The sequence below is a fragment of the Neofelis nebulosa genome, chromosome 2 (assembly GCF_028018385.1).
Source record: "Neofelis nebulosa isolate mNeoNeb1 chromosome 2, mNeoNeb1.pri, whole genome shotgun sequence".
Lineage (NCBI taxonomy): Eukaryota > Metazoa > Chordata > Mammalia > Carnivora > Felidae > Neofelis > Neofelis nebulosa.
In genome coordinates, this window is record NC_080783.1 from 80,046,473 (window position 1) to 80,071,167 (window position 24,695).

At 37.5% G+C, this 24,695-nt stretch overlaps 1 protein-coding gene across 7 annotated transcripts in view; it reads right to left on the minus strand.

Annotated features, from left to right (window-relative positions):
* RIF1 (replication timing regulatory factor 1) overlaps positions 1 to 23,439 on the minus strand; it is a 74,592-nt gene extending 51,153 nt beyond the window's left edge. For 5 of the 7 annotated variants that reach the window (XR_009257532.1, XM_058715309.1, XM_058715310.1 and 2 more), the window contains exons 1-15: positions 23,303 to 23,439; positions 22,812 to 22,925; positions 21,946 to 22,024; positions 19,086 to 19,182; positions 17,864 to 17,991; positions 17,676 to 17,770; positions 16,383 to 16,572; positions 14,493 to 14,585; positions 9,972 to 10,110; positions 7,337 to 7,488; positions 5,832 to 5,949; positions 4,795 to 4,968; positions 4,471 to 4,581; positions 3,752 to 3,814; positions 3,386 to 3,486 (exon numbers count right to left, since the gene is read on the minus strand). Coding sequence is in view for 6 of the 7 variants with exons in the window: in XM_058715309.1 (XP_058571292.1) it covers positions 3,386 to 3,486; positions 3,752 to 3,814; positions 4,471 to 4,581; positions 4,795 to 4,968; positions 5,832 to 5,949; positions 7,337 to 7,488; positions 9,972 to 10,110; positions 14,493 to 14,585; positions 16,383 to 16,572; positions 17,676 to 17,770; positions 17,864 to 17,991; positions 19,086 to 19,182; positions 21,946 to 22,024; positions 22,812 to 22,915 (1,644 nt within the window). In the remaining variant the exon portion in view is untranslated. The other 2 variants (XM_058715308.1, XM_058715312.1) reach the window with 2 other exon arrangements.
* Positions 23,440 to 24,695: the final 1,256 nt, after the last annotated feature.

The following is a 24,695-nucleotide window of genomic DNA, read 5'->3' on the forward strand; positions in this document are numbered from 1 at the left end:
TTGCAAATAACATATCCGATAAAAGGCTAGTATCCAAAATCTATAAAGAACTTACCAAACTCCACATCCAAAAAACCAAATAATCCAGTGAAGAAGAAATGGGCAGAAGACATGAATAGACATGGCCAACAGACACATGAAAAGATGTTCAACATCAATCATCATCAGGGAAATACAAATCAGACCACACTGTGATACCACTTGACACAAGTCAGAGTGGCTAAACCTAACAAGTCAGGAAACAACAGATGCTGGCAAGAATATGGAGAAACAGGAATCCTCTTTCACAGTTGGTGGGAATGCAAACTTGTGCAGCCGCTCTGGGAAAGTGTGGAGGGTCCTCAAAAAATTAAAAATAGAACTACCTTACAACCCAGCAATAGCACTACTAGGAATTTATCCAAAGGATACAGCAGTGCTGATTCATAGGGCACATGTATCCCAGTATTTATAGCAGTGCTTTCAACAACAGCCAAAATATGGAAAGAGCCTAAATGTCCATCAACGAATGAATGGATAAAGAAGACGTGGTTTATATATACAATGGAATACTACTTGGCAATGATTAACAATGAAATCATGCCATTTGCAGGAACGTTGATGGAACTGGAAGGTATTATGCTGAATAAAATAACCCAGTCAGAGAAAGACAGATACGTGTTTTCATTCATATGTAGATCCTGAGAAACTTAGAAGACCATGGGAAAAGGGGGAAAAAAAAAAAAAGAGAGGGAAGAAGGCAAACCATAAGAGACTCTTACAGAGAACAAAGTGACGGTTGATAAGGGGGTGGGGGAGAGGGGCAAATGGGTGATGGGCACTGAGGAGGGCATTTGTTGGGATGAGCACTGGGTGTTGTTGTATGTAAGCAATGAACCACGGGAATCTATCCCCAAAACCAAGAGCACACTTCACACACTGTATTTTAGCCAATTTGACAATAAATTAAAAAAAAAAAAAAATCCTACAGGAGAAAGGCAAAAAAATCTCTTTGACCTTGGCCGCAGCAACTTCTTACTCTGGAGGCAAGGGAAACAAAACCAAAAATGAACAACTGGAACCTCATCAAAATAAAAACCTTCTGCAGAGCAAAGGAAACAATCAGCAAAACTAAAAGGCAACTGAGAGAATGGGAGGAGGTATTTATTACAAATGACATCTCAGATAAAAGGTTAGTGTCCAAAACCTATAAAGAACTTATCAAACTCAACACCCAAAAAAATAATCCAGTGAAGAAATGGGCAAAAGACATGAACAGACACTTCTCCAAAGAAGACATCGAGATGGCTAACAGATACATGAAAAAATGCTCAACACTTTACTCACCATCAGGGAAATACAAATTAAAACCACAATGAGATACCACCTTACACCAGTCAGAAGGGCTAAAATAAACAACTCAGGCAATTTGGTCAGGATGCGGAAAAAGAGGAATGCAAACTGGTGCAGCCACTCTGGAAAACAGTATGGAAGTTCCTCAAAAAATTAAAAATAGAACTACACTACAACCCAGCAATTGCACTACTAGGTATTTATCCCAGGGATACAGGAGTACTGATTCAAAGGGGCACATGCACTCCAATGTTTATAGCAGCACTATCAACAAGAGCCAAATTATGGAAAAAGCCCAAATGTCCATGGATGGATAAAGAAGATGTGCACACACATATACACACACAATTACGGAAAGAGCCAACAATAGCCAAATTATGGAAAGAGCCCAAATGTCCACGGATGGATAAAGAAGATGTGCACACACATATACACACACAATGAAGTATTAAAAGAATGGCACTCAAAAAGAATGAAATCTTGCCATTTGCAACTACATGGATAGAACTGGAGGGTATTATGCTAGGCAAAATTAGCCAGTCAGAGAAAGACAAATATATGATTTCACTCATATGAGGACTTTAAGATACAAAACAGATAAACATATGGGAAGAGAAGCAAAAATGATGTAAAAACAAGGATAAGGCAAAACATAATAGACTCTTAAAATATAGACAACAAACTGAAAGTTGCTGGAGGGGTTGTCAGTGGGGGGGATGGGCTAAATGGGTAGGGGGCATTCGGGAGGACGCTTGTTGGGATGAGCACTGGGTGTTCTATACATAGAGAATGAATCACTGGAATCTACTCCTGAAATCATTATAGCACTATATGCTAATTTGGATGTAAATAAAAGTAAAACAAACAAGAAAGAAAAAAAATAAAGACACACCTCTCAAATGTGACAGAGCCTATCAAACTGCCATCCAAAAATACTGTACTGGTATTAACTTGAACGACTTTAACTTCAGTGACATAATGATATAATAGAAAGTTTAGGGCGCTTAGGTGGATGTACGTTAAGCATCTGACTCTCGGTATCAGCGCAAGTCATAATCTCAGGGTTCTAGAGTTCAAGCCCCATTATCGGGCTCTGTGCTGACAGTGTGGGGCCTGCTTGAGATACTCTCTTCCTCTTGCTCTCTGCCCCTCCAGTGTGCACTCTCTCTCCCTCCCTCCCTCTCTCAACAAATAAACTTAAAAAAAAAAAAAAAGAAAAGAAAAGGTTATGTTGGTGAATATGTTTTCACATTCTCATTTGAATCAAACACTAATGATGATAATAATAATAAATTGCATTTGTGGACTCATTTATTTCATTTCTGGCTCATCATGCCCTTCACGTATTAATCATAAAACTACTACTACATTCCCTTAAAAAAAGGTAAGGGAGGAGATAAACTTCCCAAGTTCACTCAGCTAATAAATAATTTGGCTGCGATTCAACCTAGTCTGCTCCAGAGCCCTTGCTATTAACCACTATGATCTACTGCCATAGTAGTTATCACTGTCCCAGTACACAGAGACTCAGAAGGAATTTAAGTACAGTCTATTTCATCTGCAGTTTATCTTGGGGAGACTCACTATTATAAAAAAGTATATCCAATTGGTTTTTTCCTTCTCTACTATAGGATAAAAAAAAGTGTTTAATACCAAAGTACTTATCTCAGTTAAGGAGGGTTAATTTAAATTGCACAAGTCCCAAAGATTATTACCAGCTTAAATGTACAAACTAACAATTAGTGGAGCTAGGCAATCTTATAAAATTAATGTTTAGTTCAGTTCACAGTTCATGTTCTTAACCCCAATTTTCTCTGTATGGCTCATTCTTATGAAAATGGAGTATTTCTGTATTGCTGGTATAGTCATTTACTGGGGTTTCAGACGACTCTGAAGTCAATGGAATAACATTTATTACAGGGCTAAATTGCTGATAAATACTTGATACAAAATGCCTTCTCAAAACATGGTCTGTGTAAGTAGTATTTTTTCCAATAAAAAATTCAATTTCAGAATATGATTTTTAAATTCCAGCATGAATTATCTTACTTACCAATGTTTTTGATACAGGAAATACTTCTGACTTTACTATGCTTTCTAACGATTTTAGTAAGAGGGTCAAAACTTCAGAACCTGGTCTCTCTTTTTTGTTACCTATCAAAAAGGAAAAGGAAGAATGTGGTTCTAAACATGCAAGTATTTTTAGGGGTGAAAATACAGTATTTTTAGGAATAAAAACATATACTTAGCTAAGAAAGGTTAATTTTTAAAATAAATCAATAAATTGCCTCGTTTAAAAGAAAATTACAGTCTGGAAGCTATATGCTTCAAAAACTGACTCTAAAATAATTTTATTTATAAAAGCCAAACAATTCACTGAGTTCTATAAAAATTATTTGATCAGTATTACAGTAGTTACCTGATTCAATGATTGATTTCATCAAGCTAATTAGTTCCTTCCAAATAGCATTGACAACTGCCTCTGCCAAACAAAACAAAACAAACTTTAGAAATGAAGCAGACAGTACTATAGAGGCTCACCCTTTTACCCTTATGCTAAAGAAGTTGAGCAATTCTTAGTCTAAAATAGAATTCTTATAATATTCAGCCTTGTAATCAGTTTATGAAACACTATCACAACACTGTTTAAAGAAATGTTTTTTCAAACTGTAACACATTAACACTGAGTCATGGAACTTAAGGATAATTATTTTCTCCTTTCTAGTACCTGTATTTTCTTTATTGAACACCTTTTGCTGCTGACAGAAGGAAAAAAATAGATTCAAAAGGACAACTGAAAACCAGCCAGTTAAATAGCTAACGATTTCATTTTTGAAATTTCTTCACAATATCTGACAGGCTATGAAACATAGGAGTTTTGAGTGTGGAAGCTGGAGCCACAGAGCCCAGGTCTGAATCACAGCTCCACCACTTACTATGTGACTTTACACAAGTTATTTACTTCTATGTACAACGCAATTTCCTCATCTAAAAAACAAAGGTTATTCTAAGGATTAAATGATTTATATGTAAAGGTCCTGCAGCATAATCTGGGCAAAAGATGGCAATATGTAAATATTTCCTATTCTACTTTTTTAAACACAGGTTTAAACAAACAAAAAAATCTTAAGTATTTACCAGAAGCATCTTTTCCAACCGCAACAAAGCTATCATGAACAGCAGTGATAAGCGTACTTGCATGTTTGGAAAAAAAAGAAGAGCTGCTGATTAATGGATGTTCGAGTGGCTCTAAAAAAGAAAAAAAAGACAATTATGCCGATCCAAAGCTTTATGAAATAAATGTATCAATATAAAATTTTAGGTGGTTCGACATGTGTTTTCTATTAAAAAGATTTATGCTTATATCACACAGAATTACAGAATATTTGGGCTGTGGGGGAAAAAAGCATGTCTTCTCACCCCAATGTACTATGATCTGAACAGTTTTTAAAAAGTAAATACCTAAGCTCAGTACAAGTTTGTTTTGCTTAGCAAAACTCAAGACTTCTGGACCCAACAAAAAATGAAGCAGCATTTCAAGTCCCAAAAGTTGAATAGAGGGGATTGTGGCCATTCCACCAAAATTTGAACTTAAGTTCATCCGAGGAGTTACAGGAGTTCCATATGGGGAAGCACCTTAAAAAAAAAAAAAAAAAAAAAAAAAGAAAGAAGAAAAAAAAAAAGGTAAGTTACATAAGCTAAATTAGCTAACCAAATGAACATATTTTGTTTACTTCATTTCAGTGAAATGTATTTTTAAAAGTAAATACTTTGTTTCTCAAATAAAAGTTGAGTTCTTGTTTAAAACCTGTAAGAGTTCCTAATTAGTAGGTTAAGAACAAGATTACTGTCACTTACCAATTCTAATGTTTTATTACTTATTTTTTGAGAAAGAGAGCATGAGTGGGGAGGGGCAGAGAGAGAGGGAGACACACAGAATCTGAAGCAGGCTCCAGGCTGAGCGTCAGAGCCCAACTTGGGGCTTGAACTCACAAACCACAAGATCATGACCTGAGCCAAAGTTAGACGCTTAACTGACTGAGCCACCCAGGTGCCTCTGTCAGATACCACTTAAATGAAGATAATTATACTATGAAATATTAATATGCACACATTTCTAACACTTAAATATAAAAATCTGACTATAACAAAATAATATACAGCAAATCATTTTCTTTCAATACTATATATGCTAAGCCACTTTTTAAAAAACATCTGTTAAGATCTGTTGTTTTTAATAACTCTAAGGTTCTGGTTCTGAAACAAACTCAACAGTCATTTGTAATATATCTCACAGATACAGTAGAAAAACGCAGATCTTCAACTACAACAATGCAAGTACAACAGTAACACATAAGGAAAACAAAAGTATAGAATGGATTTTGTGATAAGGGAGCCAAAATTACAAAGTGCTTCACTTTATATGAATAACACTTAGCAAAGGTTTCATTTCAAGTCCTTTTTAAAAACAGAAGAAGAACCAAGTATGTCTACCTTACCTTTGTGTATAGGAGTCATGGGATTTAAACCGGGAGAAGTAGCTACACGAGATGAACTGCCTTGAGGTAAAGCATTAGAATCGATGCTTATTGTACTCTGAATCAGAGGCACGCACACCTATTGGGGTTAAAAACAAAAAGAAAGGGAAACTATCTCTAAACTACCTAATTATCCATAATTTTTTTAAAGTCTTGCATAATACAGTTAAATTTAAGAAGCAATCTAAATTCTTTTGATATGTTGAATCCTACTGGCTGTTTGGATGCACTGCCTAAATACTAAAATTGGAAAAGTAAACATTTTTATTACAACTATATTTGCCATGTGTAATACCTGTAAGTTTCATTACTAAATTCCAAATGGGAAATTATATCTGTAAATAATGCCTGAGTTTTAATGCTATTGGTAGAGACTCATTTTAAGCTTTTAAAAAATTCACCCTAAGAAAATATAAACTAAGACAACCTCAAGCTCATTTTCTAAGATCGTTCCAGTACCAATCAAATCTAGCCAATGCATAACTTGAACCAATGAATGTGTGGGACAACTGGGTAAGATAAGCCTACTAGGACCTCATAATGGTAGAATTTGGAAAAATTATGATCTCAAGTTACATATCACCATTAATGCCCAATTCTAACTCATGCTATTAAGTTTAAAATCTTTAATACGTTAATTAAAATTTTACAAACTTGCTAAAAATTCCAGTATATTACAAAACCCCAAGAATATACTATACTCACTGCTGTGCAATTGTGTATATAGACAAAAAGACTAAGACTACAGATTTAAAAGTAAAAAGTAAAATGTACTCCAAAAACCCAGATAAAGAAATGAAAAAGATAAAAGATATTATCAGAGCTATCCTTTTTTTTTACTTATTGTACAAATATTCAGAAACCAAAGATGGGATTCATTGCAAAAATAAAGGAAGTATAAGTAAGATTAAATAAACTTTATGTCTAAATGCCAGCAAGGGCAATTGGCAAAATGGTGCCAGCAGGGGGGTGGAGAAGCTGCTGCTGGGCCCCAGTGGGTCCACCATAGCGGCTGCCAGCATGACCTGACCAGCAAGGAGGAAGAGGGCCAAAGCCTATGGTCCTCAGATTAGATAGAGAATTTGTTACCATTTTGTAGCCTAGAAAGTTACAAAAAAATAAGAACTGATCCAACTTTTATCAACCAAGTGTAGCACTTGATTTCTATTTCAGTAATGTTGATTTTATTCTCAATTACATTCTAAATGTTATGGAATTTCCTTTCAAAAATCTTTCAAAATGACTTTAGATATTTGAGTGTTTGCTGGTTGAGAAAGCTTTAGAGGCTCCATTTCACACAACTGGAGAATCTTTTGAGGGAAATAAAAAATTCTGTGTTAGGAAGAAAAGATTTTTTATATATTGTGATCTGCTAACACAGCAAATGTAATACTGAAAGAATAGACTGTTAAGAATTTAAGAACACATTAAAAAACTCCAATCATTAGAGCCAAAACTTATATTACCTGTTCAAAATTAGCAGGAAGATGAGGTCCAAGTCTCATTAGTAAATACCACCAGACTTCTAGTTTTGTTAGTGCTAGAGTTTCTGTTCTCACATGGATGGAACTCAAAGGCTGCATTAACAACTTCAGTCTTTTCGCACTGCATAATATTTCTTAAAAGAAAATAAGCACATGGGCAAAAACATGTAAGAAGTTAAGATAAATTTTGTGGTTTTGCTAAAAACTAAATTTTAAAACTAAGTATTTAAGTCTCCTTTTATCATCGCAAGAAAATAGATTAAAAATAATTTTTTTTTAGGGGCATCTGGGTGGCTCAGTCGGTTAAGCGTCCAACTTCGGCTCAGGCCATAGTCTCAAAGTTCATGTGCTCGAGCGCCGTGTCGGGTTCTGTGCTGACAGCTCAGAGCCTGGAGCTCACACGTTCCCTCTCTCTCTCTCAAAAATAAACATTAAAAAAAATTATTTTGGGAGGCACCTGGTGGCTCAGTCAGTTAAGCGTCCCACTCCGGCTCAGGTCATGATCTAATGTTTCTTGACTTTGAGCCCCGCCTCGGGCTCTATATGCTGACAGCTCAGAGCCTGGATCCTGCTTCAGATTCTGTGTCTCCCTCTCTCTCTGCCCTTCCCCTGCTTGTGCTTTCTCTCTTAAAAATAAAAAATACTTTATAAAAAAATTTTTTAAACCACCAACTGTTCTTGTTACACCTCAAATTTTCACTTTGACAAACTCCAATACAACTAGACTGTACTTAAGATGGCCATAAATAAATAAATAGAATAAATAATGTTTATTAGATACTGTGTGTGCGCCAGGGACAATTTTCCCAAGAGACATTTGGCAACATATATGGCATCTCTGGCTGTTAGACCGGAGAGGCAGGAGGTACAGAGAATGCTGTTGGCATCTAGAATGCACCCAGGGATACTGCTAAACTTCTTTCAACACATGGGATAGTCCTCCACAACAAACCATTCAGCCTAATATTCCATGTGAGTGTAACAACTGGGGATACATAAAAAGACCTCTGTGCTCAAGTAAATTATCAAAAAGACTTAATAGGGATTTTGAAACATCTGTCCAGCTGTGTTATTTGACGAAATGGCATTAATATTTCTGACAGTTACTTTGCCATTTAGGTTGCACAATTAACATTTCTATAAAGAAAATAAAGTCAAACCACTGTGCAAACAATACTCTAATCCTTTTTGAACTCCTACTGTACTTATGAGAAGAGTGCTACAATAATATCCCTACAGCAGAAACTGACAGTTACCATATTTTTAGTTACCTCTTTCACTCAGGACAGTGATGGATACCCAATATTTTATTCCTTTACTCAGTCTCCCATTTAGCCATTCTACCCAATGAGATTTAAAGGGAAGTGTATGTAGAATTTCTGGAAAGCTCTAGAGATAGATGGCTCAGCTGGGAAGAAATTCATTTTTGCTCTTCTGCCTTCTCCCTTTCCTGTAGTCTATAATTAAGGCATACTGAAGATAACAGAAGAGAAAGGCAGGCAGCTGATTCCTTAAGACTTCTTGGATCCATAATACCAGGGCCAGACTTTTTAACTCTGGACTTATTTCAAATGAGATAGCGTTTTATTTACCTTCTTTATGTCTATTTTATGCTTTAACACTCAACTTTTACACAAGTCCAATAGGTTTAGTCCAGAACGTTAACTTGCATTATCAGTTCATAAACAAAAAGGTAACATTTACAATTTGTGCCTGGCAATGTACTTTTACCAACATTTTCAATGAAATTATAGGTAATAAAAATAATCACTTTATAAAACACACTAAGGAAAAAGGGATTAATGATCTTCACCAGAGAAAAATATAACATGAAATCAACATTACTTAGCAGATCTTATAAACATCTAATATTGTTTGTATCTAAGGTAAGTGGGTACTCACACTGATCTACTTTTGGGCTACATACTTTCTCAAATTTACAGTTGACCCATCAACAATATAGGTTTGAATTGCACTGGTCCACTTATACAGATTTTTTTTTTACACTATAGTACTGTAAAGATATTTCCTCTTAATGGTCTTAACATTTCTTTTTTCTAGCTTACTTTATCCTAAGACCAGAGTTTACAATACATAAACAAAATACAGGTTAATCAACTATTTATGTTATTGGTAAGGCTTCTGGTCAACAGTGGGCTACTTGTAGTTAAATGTGGGGGGAGTCAAAAGTCATATACAGGCTTTCAATTGTGGTGGGGTGTTGGTGCCCCTAACTCTCACATTGTTCAAGGGTCAACTATATATCAAACACCTCCGCTAGGCAACAGGAAGATAAAGTAAATCAAAAGGAGTCAATTCTACACATTAGTAGCAATGACCCACTATTAGGTACTGTTCCAAAGGTCCTGAAAAAGTTCATCAGTCACTGATACTTTTGTTCCATAGCAATCATAATTTTTTAGCTGTAAATTTCAAAAATGCCTATCCTTTTAAATTCTATTTTTAGCTACAAGTTTATTCTCTTAAAATAAAAAAAAAATATATTTAACAGGTTATTTCAATATAAAGCCCAAAAGATCAGAAAAGCTTTGTTCTTTTCATCTTGCTTGAGTGAAACCCATAGAAAAATCAAAAATTTTAAATAAGACTTACTTACCTGGATTCAAAGCAAAATTATCTATTAAACTCTTCCAGGCAATAAATGCTATTTTTTTAATCATGGGTGCTCCACTACGAAATCCTAGTTCTTCCAGCTGTAATAGAGAATTAATGAAACTCCCACTTCGATGCAAGGTCTAAAAATGAAAAATCATTAGAAAGTTATTTACCTGACTAAAACAATATACAGGCACTATTATTAACCTAATTCATTCAGTGTTAGCTATGTAAAGTCTTAAAAACTTAAGTTTAAAATGTACTGATTTTTATACGTACATTCAAAACTCAAGATCACAAAATATAAGGCTCCATAAAGTACATAATGCATAACACAGAACATTTCTAAGACATTAGAGAAAATGAGGAAGGTTTAAGAAAAATCTCAAATTTTACCAACATAACGGTATCCGTAAGAAAATCAGTAATTAAAAAAAAAGAAATGTTGAACCCTGAAACTAATAAAAATAGTTTTTAAAAATATACTCAAAAAGACAAAACGTTAAGGGAAAAATGGACAGATGACAAGTAAATTATGAATAACAAGGAAAAATACATTAAAAATGAAACCACAATCTCAACCGGCTGTAAATCACATCCAAACTGAACAGAATATAAATAACAAAAAATAACTTGCTTAGAGAATCCATAAGTAAAAGTTAGTAGAGCTAATAAATTCAGTATACAAGATCAACACACAAAAATCAGCTGTGTTTCTACACAACAGCAATGAACAATCTGAAAAGGAAATCAGGTATTTCCATTTACAATAGCATCTAAAAGAATTAAAACTTAGAAATAAATCTAGCCAAGGAGGTGAAAGACTTGTACACTAAAACCTATCAAGTATTGCCGAAAAACATTTAAAAAGACCTAAATAAATGGAAAACCATCCCATGTTCATGTATAGAAAGATTTTTTAATACCATTAAAATGTCAATTATTACACAGGGCAATCTACAGATTCAACACAATACAAAAATAAACTCAAAAGGAATCAAATATAAAAAGTTATGAGAACTAAAACTATAAAAATCCTACAAAAATGCACAGGGAAAAAGATTCATGGCACTGGATTTGGCAACAATTTCATGTCTATGACACCAAAAGCACAGGCAATTAAAGAAAATCTAATTTTTATGGGACTTCAAAACTAAAAACTCCTGGGCACCTGGGTGGCTCAGTCGGTTTAACATTCAACTCTTGGATTTAGCCTGAGTCATGCATGATCTCACAGTTCGTGAGTTCAAGCCCCACATCTTAGGATACCCTCTCTCACTCTCTCTGCCTTTCCCCTTGCTCATTCACTTTCTCTCTCTCTCAAAATAAACTTAAAAACTAAAAACTCCTGTGCACCAAAGGATATTATCAATTGAAAAGATATTTGAAAAAAATATTTGAAAATCCCATACCTATAAGGGTTAACATCCAAAATAAAGAACTCCTCCTACAACTCAACAACAAAAATGAACCACCCAAATAAAAAGTGGGCAGGGCTGCCTGAGTGGCTCAGTTGGTTAAACATTCAAGTCTAGATTTCAGATCAGGCCATGCATGATCTCACGGTGGGGCTCTAGGATCAAGCCCCACATCGGGCTCTGTGCTGGGCATAGAGGGTGCTGAAGATTCTCTCTCTCTCTCTCTCTCTCTCTCTCTCTCTCTCTCTCTCTCTCTCTCCCTCCCTCCCTCCCTCCCTCCCTCCCTCTCCCCCAACAACTCCCCAGTGCTCTTGCTCTCTATAAAAAAAAAACCCACCAGCCACAAAACAACTTATTGAGTTACACTATAACTACTATGGATATCACTTGGATTACCATGAGAAAAACCAAAAGGAAAGCTCTAGAATGTTCAAACTGGTGTGAAAGCTAAGCACTACCATAAACAGCACCATGCTAAAAAAAAAAAATACAAATAAAAATTATGATTAAGAAAACGTATTAAAGGGAAACACCAAACTTAAGAGTGACTAAAAGATTCACAGGGAATAGTACCTGCTATCTACTGGACACAGTGGGACAGCCCTGAGCTAAAGTACTTTCAAATATGATTAAAACCAGAAAGGGGAAGCAGGAAAATGGGAAGGCCCTCTGCCCAAGGTTAATGCCCAGGAAGAAAGAAATTCTAAGTTATTCAAACAGGAAAGGGAAAGAAGAGGTTGGTTGCTATAACTAGTCTGCTCCACTGGAAACGGCTTTATACGAAAATCACCTAAATGTGAAAAATTCATTAGGCCAATAGACTTATGTTTCAAGAAGGCCGACATAATACAGCTCAGCCTGAAAGTCACCTTCTACCTCATCATATGGTATAAAGAAAAACCCTTTATCCCCACTATATACAACTTTGGGTATTACTACCAAAGGTATTGTCATGGACAAAGATGTAAGCAAGCTGGGTCCTGTGACACAACAAACACGTAAGGTTATTCTGGAGAAATATGCCCAAGTTACTAGCAATCCTGAAAATGATGGATGCAGAGATGCGGTCTTACTGGCTTGACAGCAGTTACATACAAGTAACTCTTTACAATTACTGAAGACTGCACACCAATCAGGAAAACCCACCATTACTATGATTATTTCTTGTATGTCTGCAATCACCAAGAGAACTATTTACTGTATTGTCAAAAACATGAAAATGGCCCAGTTTTATAAAACAAAACGTTCTGGAATGGCTATCAAAAAAAAAAAAAAAAACAAAAAAAAACAAACAAGTTTGGCAAGGATGTGGGAAAATTGGAGCCCTGGTGTATTACTGGTAGGAATGTAAAATAGTGCAGCCACTGTGGAAAACAGTTTGGAACCAGCAATTCCACTCTTACACATATATCCAAGAGAACGAAAAGTAGAGAATACAAAAGTATTTGTACACCAAAGTTCACAGCAATTATTCACAATAGCTGAAAAGTAGAAACAACTCAAATATCTGTCAACAAATGAGTAAACAGAGTTATACACCATGAAATATTCAGTTGTAAGAATGAAATTTAGTTAATTCCTACAACATGAATAAAACTTGAAAAAATGATGTCTAGCATAAACCATAAATAGAAAGACAAATAGTGCATGATTCCATTTATGTGGGATGCCTAGAATTAGCAAATCCATAGACAGCAAGTAGAACAGCAGTTACCAGAGGCTGGAGCTAGGAGACCAAAGAAGTTCTTGCTTAACATATATAAAATTGTTGGAGAATATAAAGTTTTGGGTATAGATAATAGTGACGTTTACAAAACTTATGTATATATTTAATGACAATGAGATGTACGTAGGACGGTTACGATAAATAGGTTTATTTATCACAGCAAAGAAAACACCTCCCCTCTCCTTAAAAAAAAAACCTGGCGGGGCGCCTGGGTGGCTCAGTCGGTTAAGCAGCCGACTTCGGCTCAGGTCATGATCTCACGGTCTGTGAGTTCGAGCCCCGCGTCAGGCTCTGTGCTGACAGCTCAGAGCCTGGAGCCTGTTTCAGATTCTGCGTCTCCCTCTCTCTGACCCTCCCCCGTTCATGCTCTGTCTCTCTGTCTCAAAAATAAATAAACGTTAAAAAGGAAAAAAAAACTTAAAAAAAAAAAAACCTGGCTTAAAGAAGACAGAACATGTGGTTGATCCTCATTATTCATCAAAATTAAGTTCTATAAAGTCCACTGCAAACACTGTGTTAGCAAGTACTGAGCCCTTGCTCCTAGGGAAGATGCAGGTTAGGTTCCTATGAGAACCTTTTCTGTCAACCAATCAACATCAATATTATATTTATTTCTGTTTAAAGATACCGTATGTATTGTTGATTCATGAACAATGAACTCACGGCCAACAGCACTGTAACTCATGCCTGAACAGAGCTTATCTAATACGTGTAATTTCTGAGGCGCCTGGGTGGCTCTGTTGGTTAAGCGTCCAACTTCATCTCAGGTCATGATCTTGTGGCCAGTGAGTTCAAGCCCCGCGTTGGGCTTTGTGCTGAGCTCAGAGCCTGGAGCCTGCTTCACTTTCTGCGTCTCCCTCTCTGTCTGTCCCTTCCCCGCTCATGCATGCGCTCTCTCTCTCTCAAAAATAAATCCAAACATTAAAGAAAATTTTTAAAAATAATACATATAATTTCTCCCCAGGGCACATCACATAATCTTCCTGTGCTTAAGAATCATGGACAACACTTTGGCACTAAGCCTGAGGGTCATTTAAAACTAAATTCACCAAGAAAAAGCACAAAATGTGGAAAATATGTCACCAAGCGGATTATGAAAAGGACACCTGTTTACAAATGAATACTGAGAGCTCAAATAAAAAGGCAGAGCATAACGTTGCTCTATCTCAGCTGGGAACCTGCACGCTGGGGTGGATCTCTTTTGCCATTTTGCAGATTTGCAATTGACTGGAAAAGCAAAAGTATTTACAGTGGGTTTGCACACAAATTTTATTAAACAGCTGAATTTACATCTATAGGATCAGCTCCACTATGTAAAGTTAAGAGACGAAAGAAACTCATGTATAAACTATGAGATATTCAAGATCTGTGGACTTACCTTCCCAAGAAGTTTGACAAACAAAGGCCACAATTTTAACACATAAGTCTCATTCTTACTCATAAATAGCTTTTGGAGTTCTGAAAGTAATTTCTGCAAACAAATGCAAAAATATTTACCAAAAGACTCTTGGGAAAACAAAATATGCAGTATCAGACTATCTTAGTTGAATAGCTTTTCCCAATATTTTATTAGAAAATTCCCAAGTATATAGCAAAGCTGAAAGTTTTACATTGAATTTCCAAATATAAATACATACCATTAACATCTTACTATAACTGTCTTATCACAAATCTGGCCATTCCTCCATCTATCAGTTGAGCTTAATTTTCTTCTACCAATATACGTTTCCCAGAAAACCAGCACGTATACCATAAGAGTTCAAATGATAACATTTTAACTTAAAAATACATTAACAGCTTCATGGGTAGCAGACACCTGAGAACATTTAAGTTCAAATTTATGAAGAATTTTATATATACTCTTGGAAAATAAATTTATCAAAATAAAAAAACTTGCAAAGACATTGGAGCTACTTTAGTAGTCTCCAAACATTACCATAAGGCCTCTCGAATTTTAAAAAATAAACAAAATCCCAGGTTTAAAAATCTGGAAGGCTCCCTCACTACACTTGGATTACTGAAGTTACCTCTGAAGTACCTTCCCTTCTTCTCAACTCCTCTAGAGTCTATTCTCAACACAGGCACAGCAATCCCTTTAAAGCCCAAGTCAGTACATATAACGCTCAATACTCAAAACCTTCAAATACAGTTTTCAATAAAAGAAAGTGAAAAATTCCTTACAATATCCCCCCCAAGGTCCTATGTGATTTGGCCCTCTGTTCCTCTGACATCATCTCCTATCCTCTCACCCTCATTCACTCTATCATATTGCCCTTGCCAGTGTTCACTGAACACCGACTAACACACAACCATCAGAACAGGGCCCTTTGCTCTCAGCTTCTCCTGCCTGGAATTAACTGACTCCATATTATCCAAGTAGCTAATTCTTGTACCACTTTCAAATCACTGCTCAAATATCCTATTCTTTTTCCTTCCCTGACTGCCACACCCTTCCTCTACAATGGCACTCTTCATCTAGTCTGTTTTCCATCATGTTCTTCACTGAATATACTGTATTCTTTACTGCCTCTCCCACTAGACAATAAGCTCCACAAGTTCCTTTTGTTCTTTGCTATATTCAGTGTCTAAAACAATGCCTGGCATATACAGGTGCTAAATAAATATTTGTTACAAGAAATAAAGATAGAAAAGCTTATTAGGAAAAGTTATTAGTAAACAATACATTATATGCACTTATGTGCTTTAAATTTATACCTACTGAGATTGTGTAAAACAATCCAAATAGCACTCAAATTAATGTTCTCCCTTTTCCAGAAATGCAATCCCTTTCGGGGTGCCTCGGTGGCTCAGTTGGTTTAGTGTCCCAACTTCGGCTCAGGTCATGACCTCACATTTTGGGAGTTCAAGCCCCGCGTAGGGCTCGGTACTGACAGCCTGGAGCCTGCTTCTGATTCTGTATGTATCTCTCTCTCTCTCTCTCTCTCTCTCTCTCTCTCTGCCCCTCCCCTGCTCATGCTCTGTCTCTCTTGCTCTCAAAAATAAATAAACATTAAATAAAAAAGAAATGCAATCCCTTTCAATCACTATTCATTGGTGATGAAGTAAAATGCCTAGATCCTACAAACACTGAATAGACACTCCTTCCTTAATCTAGGAGCAGTGTGCCTACACTACCTTAAGCAATTACTTATGTTTTATTCGAAGAGGAACTTCCTATATCATAATGAAATGATACCACTATGAGCTCTAAGCTTGGGCCAGAAATTTACAATTCAGTATCCAAAAAAATCCTTAAAGTAATACTTACAGTAGTCATAAGCTGCTCTGTGATAGATGCTATTTCTTGTTGTTTTTGAAGCAACAACGGCATTCCCATCTCTAAAGCAGTTGCTCCTCTCAAATGTACCTTTTGGGCAGAATGAACCACTAAAGGTATGACCAGTTTTGCCCACCTAATTGACTCTTCTCCCATTTGAACTGGGGCTTGTTCAATTAGCCTAGAATAAAAAAGTCAACGAATAAATTAGCTTGACCTCACCTTTTATGTCTAAACTACTAGGAAAATAAGTAGCACAAAGAAATATACCTAGTACGGTCCATTTGTTTCAGAATATGTACATATACACATACACACACACAGATCGAACTTTTACTTGCTAATTTGTAGATTTCCATATTACTTTTTTTTAATGGTTATTTATTCGGAGAGAGAGCACACACACGCAAGCGGGTGAGGGGCAGAGAGAAAGAGGGAGAGAGAATCCCAAGCAGGTGCCGCACCGTCAGTGCAGAGCCCAACTCGAGGCTCAATCTCAAAAACTGTGAGATCGTGACCTGAGCCAAAAATCAAGAGCCGGACACTTAACTGAGCCACCCAGGCATCCCTAGTATCAATGTTTTTATACAATTGAATTTAACATTCTTTTAGAAGATAGCCAGAGAATGGTAACATGTGAGCAACACTCAGGGCATCAGAACACTAAGTAGAGTTAAGGCAAATAGCTAACAATTAAAGAAAACTTTAAAGAATGGAAAAATGACGTAAGACAAATCACAGCAACAAAGTCTTTGTGCTGTTAGTATGTCCTTTAAAGCACAGGGATGGATAGGAAGTTAGGGGATTTTCCTGTTCTCCCATTTGCTGCTAGTCACTGTTATTGCCTTCTGACATATCCCCTAAGTCTACTTGAAAGCCTATTATTCTTTAAACTCTTGCAAAAGCTTTAATGGAAATAATTTTTAAAATCAGTACTGTTACCAGCATCAGCACAACCAAGACTTTTTCTTTATTTTTATGTACACTCTCTCCCCAACATGGGGCTCAAACACATGACCCCAAGATCAAGAGTTGCATACGTTACCAAATGAACCAGCCAGGCACCCCAACCAAGACTTTATTTTTATGACTCAGTAAAAATAAACAAGGAAACCTACTAATTTAAACTCATCTAATTCCTTCTTTTTCCTGTTATCTTTTCTCCTTGAGACTTTTAGAAGACATTTTCGTTCTTTAAATGTCTAACTCAAGTTCCCAAAGTCCACTCTTTGAAGTGAATTCTAAATGTACTGCAATTATTCTTCCAAAGCAGCAAACTCATACCTTATGATGACATTTAATGCTTCATAATCAACAACAGCAGAATGCAGCTCTCCTCTATTAAATACTATTTCTAATGAATCAATTATAGCGGATACCTAAAAGACAGAACCAAATAAATACAAATCAAGTAAACCTGAATTTTTTAAGTGGTGCGTAGTTACGAAAACTTATATAAAAACCATACTCACTACTTTGCCAATGATTTCAGTGGAAAACGTCTGCTTGGATATCACCCAAAGTGCCCTAGTACGTACATTTTTGTCTGAGCTCTTAACACGATCATTCAATTTTAAAAGCAGTTCTTCAATATCTGTGTCTGAAAAACAAGCAGCTTTAATTATGTAAAACAGTTTATATCCTTTAAAATCTCAAATATAGAAATAGAGCAAAACATACTCTACATTGTCAAAAAATTAAATGCATATCCAGAGATTAGGATCAGTGAACCAATGTTGGTATCAAACTTCTTCCCAAAACACAAAACTTTATCAGAGAAAACAAATAGATTTAATTATGTGCAACTGAAAAAACTGTATAGGCATCATTAATAGCCTTGAACATATAAGACAAATTTTGGCAAGATGTTATAAATCCTATACCTCTGCTCTAAAATGAACAACTTCTACTTTAGATTGGGAACATTTCCACATATAAAAAAGAATGGGCAGAAACTTTATACCTTCAGAAAGAAAGATGGTAATAACTTTAAGGAATCCTTATTCCCTATCCCTGATTTCTCCCTCTGTAAAGTTCACCTCCAAGGTTTGCCTTAAAATGGCAAACTACAGGGGAGCCTGGGTGGCTCAGTGGGTTGAGAGTCAGACTCTCAGTTTCAGCTCAGGATCTCATGGTTTGTGGGTTTGAACCCCCCCCCCCCCCAATCAGGCTCCACGCTGTGAGCACAGAGCCTGCTTGGGACTCTTTCTTCCTTTCTGCCCCTCTCTTGTTCTCTCAAATAAATTAAAAAAATAAAATAAAATGGCAAACTACAAAAGAATAATTAAGATTACTTGAAAACTTAGCTACTTTTGGTTCCAAATTACCCCAATACCACTACGTGAAAGATTTTCAATTCAGCATGTTCCTTAGTGCATATGCTTGTTTTATACTACAATAAATGACCATCTAAATTACTAACTTCTAAAGCAGATATGCTTTATACAGGAAAAGGTTCAATTTTCACTGCAATCATTTTTAAAATAGACATGCTCTTTTTAGAGCAAATTTTATGGTATCAGAGTTAAAGCTACATCTAGAAAAAAGATCTTCTAACGATGACAAAACATCATTTCTTTGTCAAAAGCAAATCCTAGATTACAAATCACAAAACTAATAGAAAAGTAACAGTACTTTTAACATACCAAACTATATTTATAAACTCTAAAAAATATTAAGTCATAATAAATTTACCTGATAATCCTGAGGTAATTTTGGGATTATACAAACAAAACCCCAAGGCCTGTAGAGCAGCACTACTGAGGTCTGAGTTTTGACTGGAAATGTGAATCTGTAAAAACAAAAAGCACATTTATTACAAACAATTACAACCGTAAATAAATTCTTAAGGAACAAAAGTGGACCAGAAAACAAAATTATTTTAGCCTAATCAATCAAATGTTTGAGTAGATAAAAAAGGAATAAAATCAGGAGTCATGTACATAGCTTGGCCAAAAAAGGAAGAATGGCACTAGATACAGACCCCCTAAAAAAAAGTGTTCTCTTAAAAGATAAAGAATGTCTCCAACTCCACACACCTGAAGGCAATACAAAAAGACAACAAATGGAAAATGCTGAAGACACCTCCACAAAAGATAGGCAAAAGACTCAAAGACAAAAGCGGACATTCTAGCTTTAGAGTGGAGTGACACCTCTAAGACAGGGAGGAATTGGAATGTAACATTTACTGAGAATCTAAAGTGATAGAAGCTTTAAGCATTATCTGAATCTTTTAAACGAAATCCCTACTTTGCAGATTGGAAAATTTGAACGTCCATCTGGAATTCAAAGCCCAATCCATATTATGTATGTGAAAGCTGTAAAATCCCAAACCTGTCAAAGGTAATCTTGCTATATTCCCCAACCCTACAATTATTTGTAACCCTGTGTTTTTCTTGGTACCATTTCCTATTCCAAAGTGATTTATCTTCAAATCCTCCCACTGCTCTGAATCAGATATCCAAGGAATTCTCAGCTATTTGCTGCTCTTGAGCAGGAAAAATAGTCAAGTATATGAACAGACACTTCCTTGGGACACCTCTTTTATAATTAAACAAAACAATAAAAAAGACCAAACTCTGGAGCATATGAGATAACAGAACAACCAGTTCAAAGAACCACAAAAAGACAGTCTTAAACACCTATGACTTTGAGAGCTACTGCTGTATCTCCAGGAGAGTATCTATGATCAACTTTTATTAAATATATATTGCCTAAAAGTATTCCTTAACAGTGTTGTCTTCAAGAATGCTTGGGTGGGGGGTGCGGGGGGGACACCTGGGTGGTTCAGTGGGTTAAGTCTCTGACTTCAGCTCAGGTCATGTTCTCCAGGTTCAGGTTCGGGAGTTCGAGCCCTGTGTCAGGCTCTGTACTGACAGCTTGGAGCCTGGAGCCTGCTTCTGATTCTCTGTCTCCCTCTCTCTGCCCCTCCCCCCCTTCATGCTTTGTCTCTCTCTCAAAAATAAATAAACATTAAAAAAAATGTTGTGGGTTCCTAGACTTGATACTAACAGTATTCTAAATACAGAAACATGTTGTATTTCGACCAGCCTGGTTCTTGTTCTAAAGGAGTTCAATTATCCTTGCGGTGCTTAATAATTCACCCAGAAAGCTTTTGTTGATTGTCAAGCTTCTGTTGATTTTACTATTAACCACCCACATGCTTCCAAATAATTATTCATCAGGCATTTAAGTTACAAATTCTATTAACAGTGCATGCCACTGAGTTCCTGATCTTGCATGTTCTCAAACACCAAATTTATAAAAATGCATGTTTTCATTGCATCCAATATACTGCTGGAATGTGAAAAATGGTAAGGAAAAAAAATGAGACAATACGATTAACGTTGTTTAATAATACTATTAACAAGCCTTGAACTACTACACAAAAAAGCTCCTGCTTACATGAACAAAAAGCACTGAGGACTGTAAGAGGTACACTTAAGGATAAGGAGTACCTTAAATGCCTCAACATTTAGGCAGAAATCATGCTAAAATGTACACTAAATATGACAGAATACTTTTTTTTAAAGCACAAAAACACAGTCATAAAAATAAGAACTCTGGAGATTCAGTTCAACCTTTTCATTCTAAAAAGCAAGGAATTTAGAAGTTGGGTGTTAGGGGCAGTCACAATGCCATTGTATACTCAAGTGAGGATAACAACAGAAGTCCTCAGTCTGATGTTAAACACCTCCCGAAAAATAAGCAAAAAAGATAACAATAACAGTTTTTTAACCAGGCAAGAGTGGCAAAAACTGATGGTGAATGAAGGCTTTAAAAAAACAAAACAAAGACAAAATTTCAGAAATCGTTTACTCAGAAGTACACTCCTATCAAAAGGCAGAAAACATGAAATAATCTCTGATAATTGCTTTTAAATTAAAAGCACAGGTTTTAGATTATGTAGCCATAGGCAACATTAGGCAAGTTAAACCAATTTCTTCTACAAAGTGGGGATTAAAGAGTACCCTCATAGGGACAGAGGATTAAGTGGCAGAATACATGTAAACTAATTTTAAAAGTACTTGATACATATTAAGTACTCAAAATAATCCTGCTTTTGTTTCATTTCAAAAATTTTTTGAATTTATTCATTCTGAGAGAGCAGGGAGAAGCAGAGAGAGAGGAGAGGGAGAATCCCAAGCAGGCTCCGAGCTGTTAGCTGGGAGCCCAACTCGAACTCAGGAACCATGAGATCATGACCAGAGCCAAAATCAAGAATCAGAGGCTTCACTGACTGAGCCACCCAGGCACCTCTCATTTCAAAGCTCTTTTGAGTGGGACACCTGGGTGACTCAGTCAGTTGAGCATCTGACTTTGGCTCAGGTCATGATCTCACGGTTGGCGGGTTGCAGCCCTGTACTGAGTTCAGAGCCTGGAGCTTACTTAGGATTCTGTGTCTCCCTCGCCGTCTCTCCCTCTCCCCTGCTCACACTGTCACTGGGTCTCTGAAAAAATAAATATTATAAATAACAACAACAAAGTTCTTATGAGTTAGCTGGTAAAATCTTTTTCCCACAAGGTAAAAACTATTCAATAAACAGAGACATACTTTTAAAACTCTGAATAGCCGAGAAAGTTTTCTCTCAATTTCCATAATGACTTCTTTTCCATCTTCTCCAGTCATTCGACTTAAAAGCAGAAAGAACACAAGGTTATGCAAATGGCACACAAAAGAAATTATAATCATTCCCTAAAATACTCACTTGTATAGTCTTTTCTACAATTTGTTAGAACTCTACCAATTTGGTCCAGTGCTTAAAATACTTAATACCTGTATATACAATTTATCATGTAATAATGTCCAAAATTAACGCAGAAAAAAAACCCTAAGAATAACTTTTGCATCCAGAGTGTACACATTTGGACAGTATCACTACGTGAAAAGGAAACATGAAAACCTAGCTCCAATTACCAATTTACTAGAAATTTACTGTGCCTTTATAGTTTTGTGCCAATTGTTACAATTGTTAGCATTTCCAAATAACTACAGATAATTCAGCAAAATATGATTTGCAACGAAAAAAATACTGCAAGGCATTTGCAATTAAAAATGAAACCCAGGTTACTGCTCCCTATTAAAAAAGCAATTCTGGGTTGCCACGTTGTCCCAAATACATGGGCAACTTACACTGAAAACCATCCCGCCAGCACACCCACTTCTAACGCAAAAAAAAAAAAAAAAAAAAAAAAAAAAAAAAAAAATGCTTCGCCTGCGAGACGCACGTGCAGGCTTCCTCATTCCAAACACACGCCCTGAGCGCTGCAGCTACACCGGGGACGTCACTTAGCACGCAACACCACCCCCCACCTTGCCCACGACCCCGGCCTCCTCATAGCAGGCAGACTTCTAGAATACACAAACTGTTTTGCGTGCCCCACCGCAACTATCTCCTCCCCAACCCCAGCGGGCCTTACCTGGTCAGAGTCAGGTAAGCGTCGGTCTGCTCTCCAAGGGGGGCGGAAGGGTCTTCCAAAGTCTCCAACAGCGGCGCCAGGGGGCTTGCACCCGGGGCCGTCATGTCGGCCACCCTGAGGCACGAACCGGAAAAGGAGAAAATCCAGTGACCGACAGAAACAGCCCCGCAGTGGCTCGGTCGGAGTCCGGGCCCCAGACCCGAGCGCCCGACCCCAGCTTCACTGCACCACTGCGTCTACATGCCTGGCCCCTGGCCCCCAAATCCAAGACTCTAACCTCCTCCTGAGCCTCGCAACACGCAGCCGGGTCCACGCTGCGCTCCGGCCCAGGCCCGCTCCCGCCACCACTTTCCCGGGCAGCTTTCAACAGTGGGAGGAGACCCGCGGGGGGCGGGAGAAGCCCGGGGAGCAAGGCACCTCGCCGCGAGGGGGCGGAGGGTGAGCCTCACTGAGGGTTCCTCGCGGCCTAGCACCGTGACCCAGATATTTACCCCACGTATGAAGATCAGGACTGCGTCCTCTCCGCCGCTAACCCGCGGCACCCGGACGAAGCCGGAACTCGACTTTCCCGGCTCGGGCTGTTTACTCTCGCGTGCGGCTCGCTCCCGCCTAGGCCAAGATGGCAGCGGGGGCGGGCCCACGAGCGCGCGGGAGCAGGGCAGGCCTGACGGGAGAGCCTCGAGCCAATCCAACAGGCAGCGGCGCGCCTAAATCATCGATCGCCTCCCTGTTCTGTCGGGTGCTTAGTCTCTCCCATCAGGGCATCTTGCAGGTGGGGGTGTTTGGGCCTAAATTTAAACGGCGAGGGACTTGAAATTCAAAATGTGAGTGAGTCGCCGAAGTTCATCAGACTAAACTTAGTGGGCCTTCAGACTCTTTTCAAACTCCAAGCCCTGTGCTTCTTGAAATATTAGCAACAAATCATATAGTAAGAGGAGATGGGACCATATTGTAATGTTTAAGACTAGGAGCTGCATCGGGGCGCCTGGGTGGCTCAGTCGGTTAAACGTCGGACTTCGGCTCAGGTCATGATCTCACGGTCTGTGAGTTTGAGCCCCATGTCAGGCTCTGTGCTGACAGCTCAGAGCCTGGAGCCTGCTTGGGATTCTGTGTCTCCCTCTCTCTCTCTGACCCTCCCCCGTCCATGCTCTGTCTCTCTCTGTCTCAAAAATAAATAAACATTAAAAAAAATTAAAAAGACTAGGAGCTGTGTCTAGATTATTGTATATTCAAAACCTAGCTCTGTATTTTTAGCAAATTAAACAACCTTTCTATGCCTCAATTTCCTTCTCCAGAATATAGCAATGATGTTTGTAACTACTTCAGGTGAAAGTGAAGTGATGAAAGGTAGGAGAAGCCTAGGGTTTCCAAATTTTAAGTGTACATAACAATGGCCTGGGGATATTCATGATTAAAGTGCAGATTTCTGGGCCCCACCTTTAGACATTGTGATTCTGTAGATTTAGGTAGCTCCTGAGGATCTGCATTCCTTTATTTAGGCCCCAGGTGTCGAAGGGTGGGAGGTTGGCCAGGACTTCGCACTTGGAGAAAGGACTGGAAACCCTTGAGAACAATTAATATGCTGCTCCCCTTATCTTAGGCCTCTGAGCACTGTCGATATCACTCAGGATTGTATCAACTTCAACCCAGGCATCTAAGACCCAACAGCAAGTGGTTCGTCCACTTCAGCTTAACAGGTTTCATATCCCCTACCCCGAAAGTCTCCTCACAGCTATCAGCTCCAGAGGTCAGGACTGCCTTTTGCCCTTCTCTGTTCCTAGCCAAGTGTCTGCCAAACTAAGTGCTCAATACAGAGCATGTTTCTTAAGCAAAAAAAAAAAAAAAATGAAAGAAGAAAGGGAAGGAGACATAAACAGATCTTGT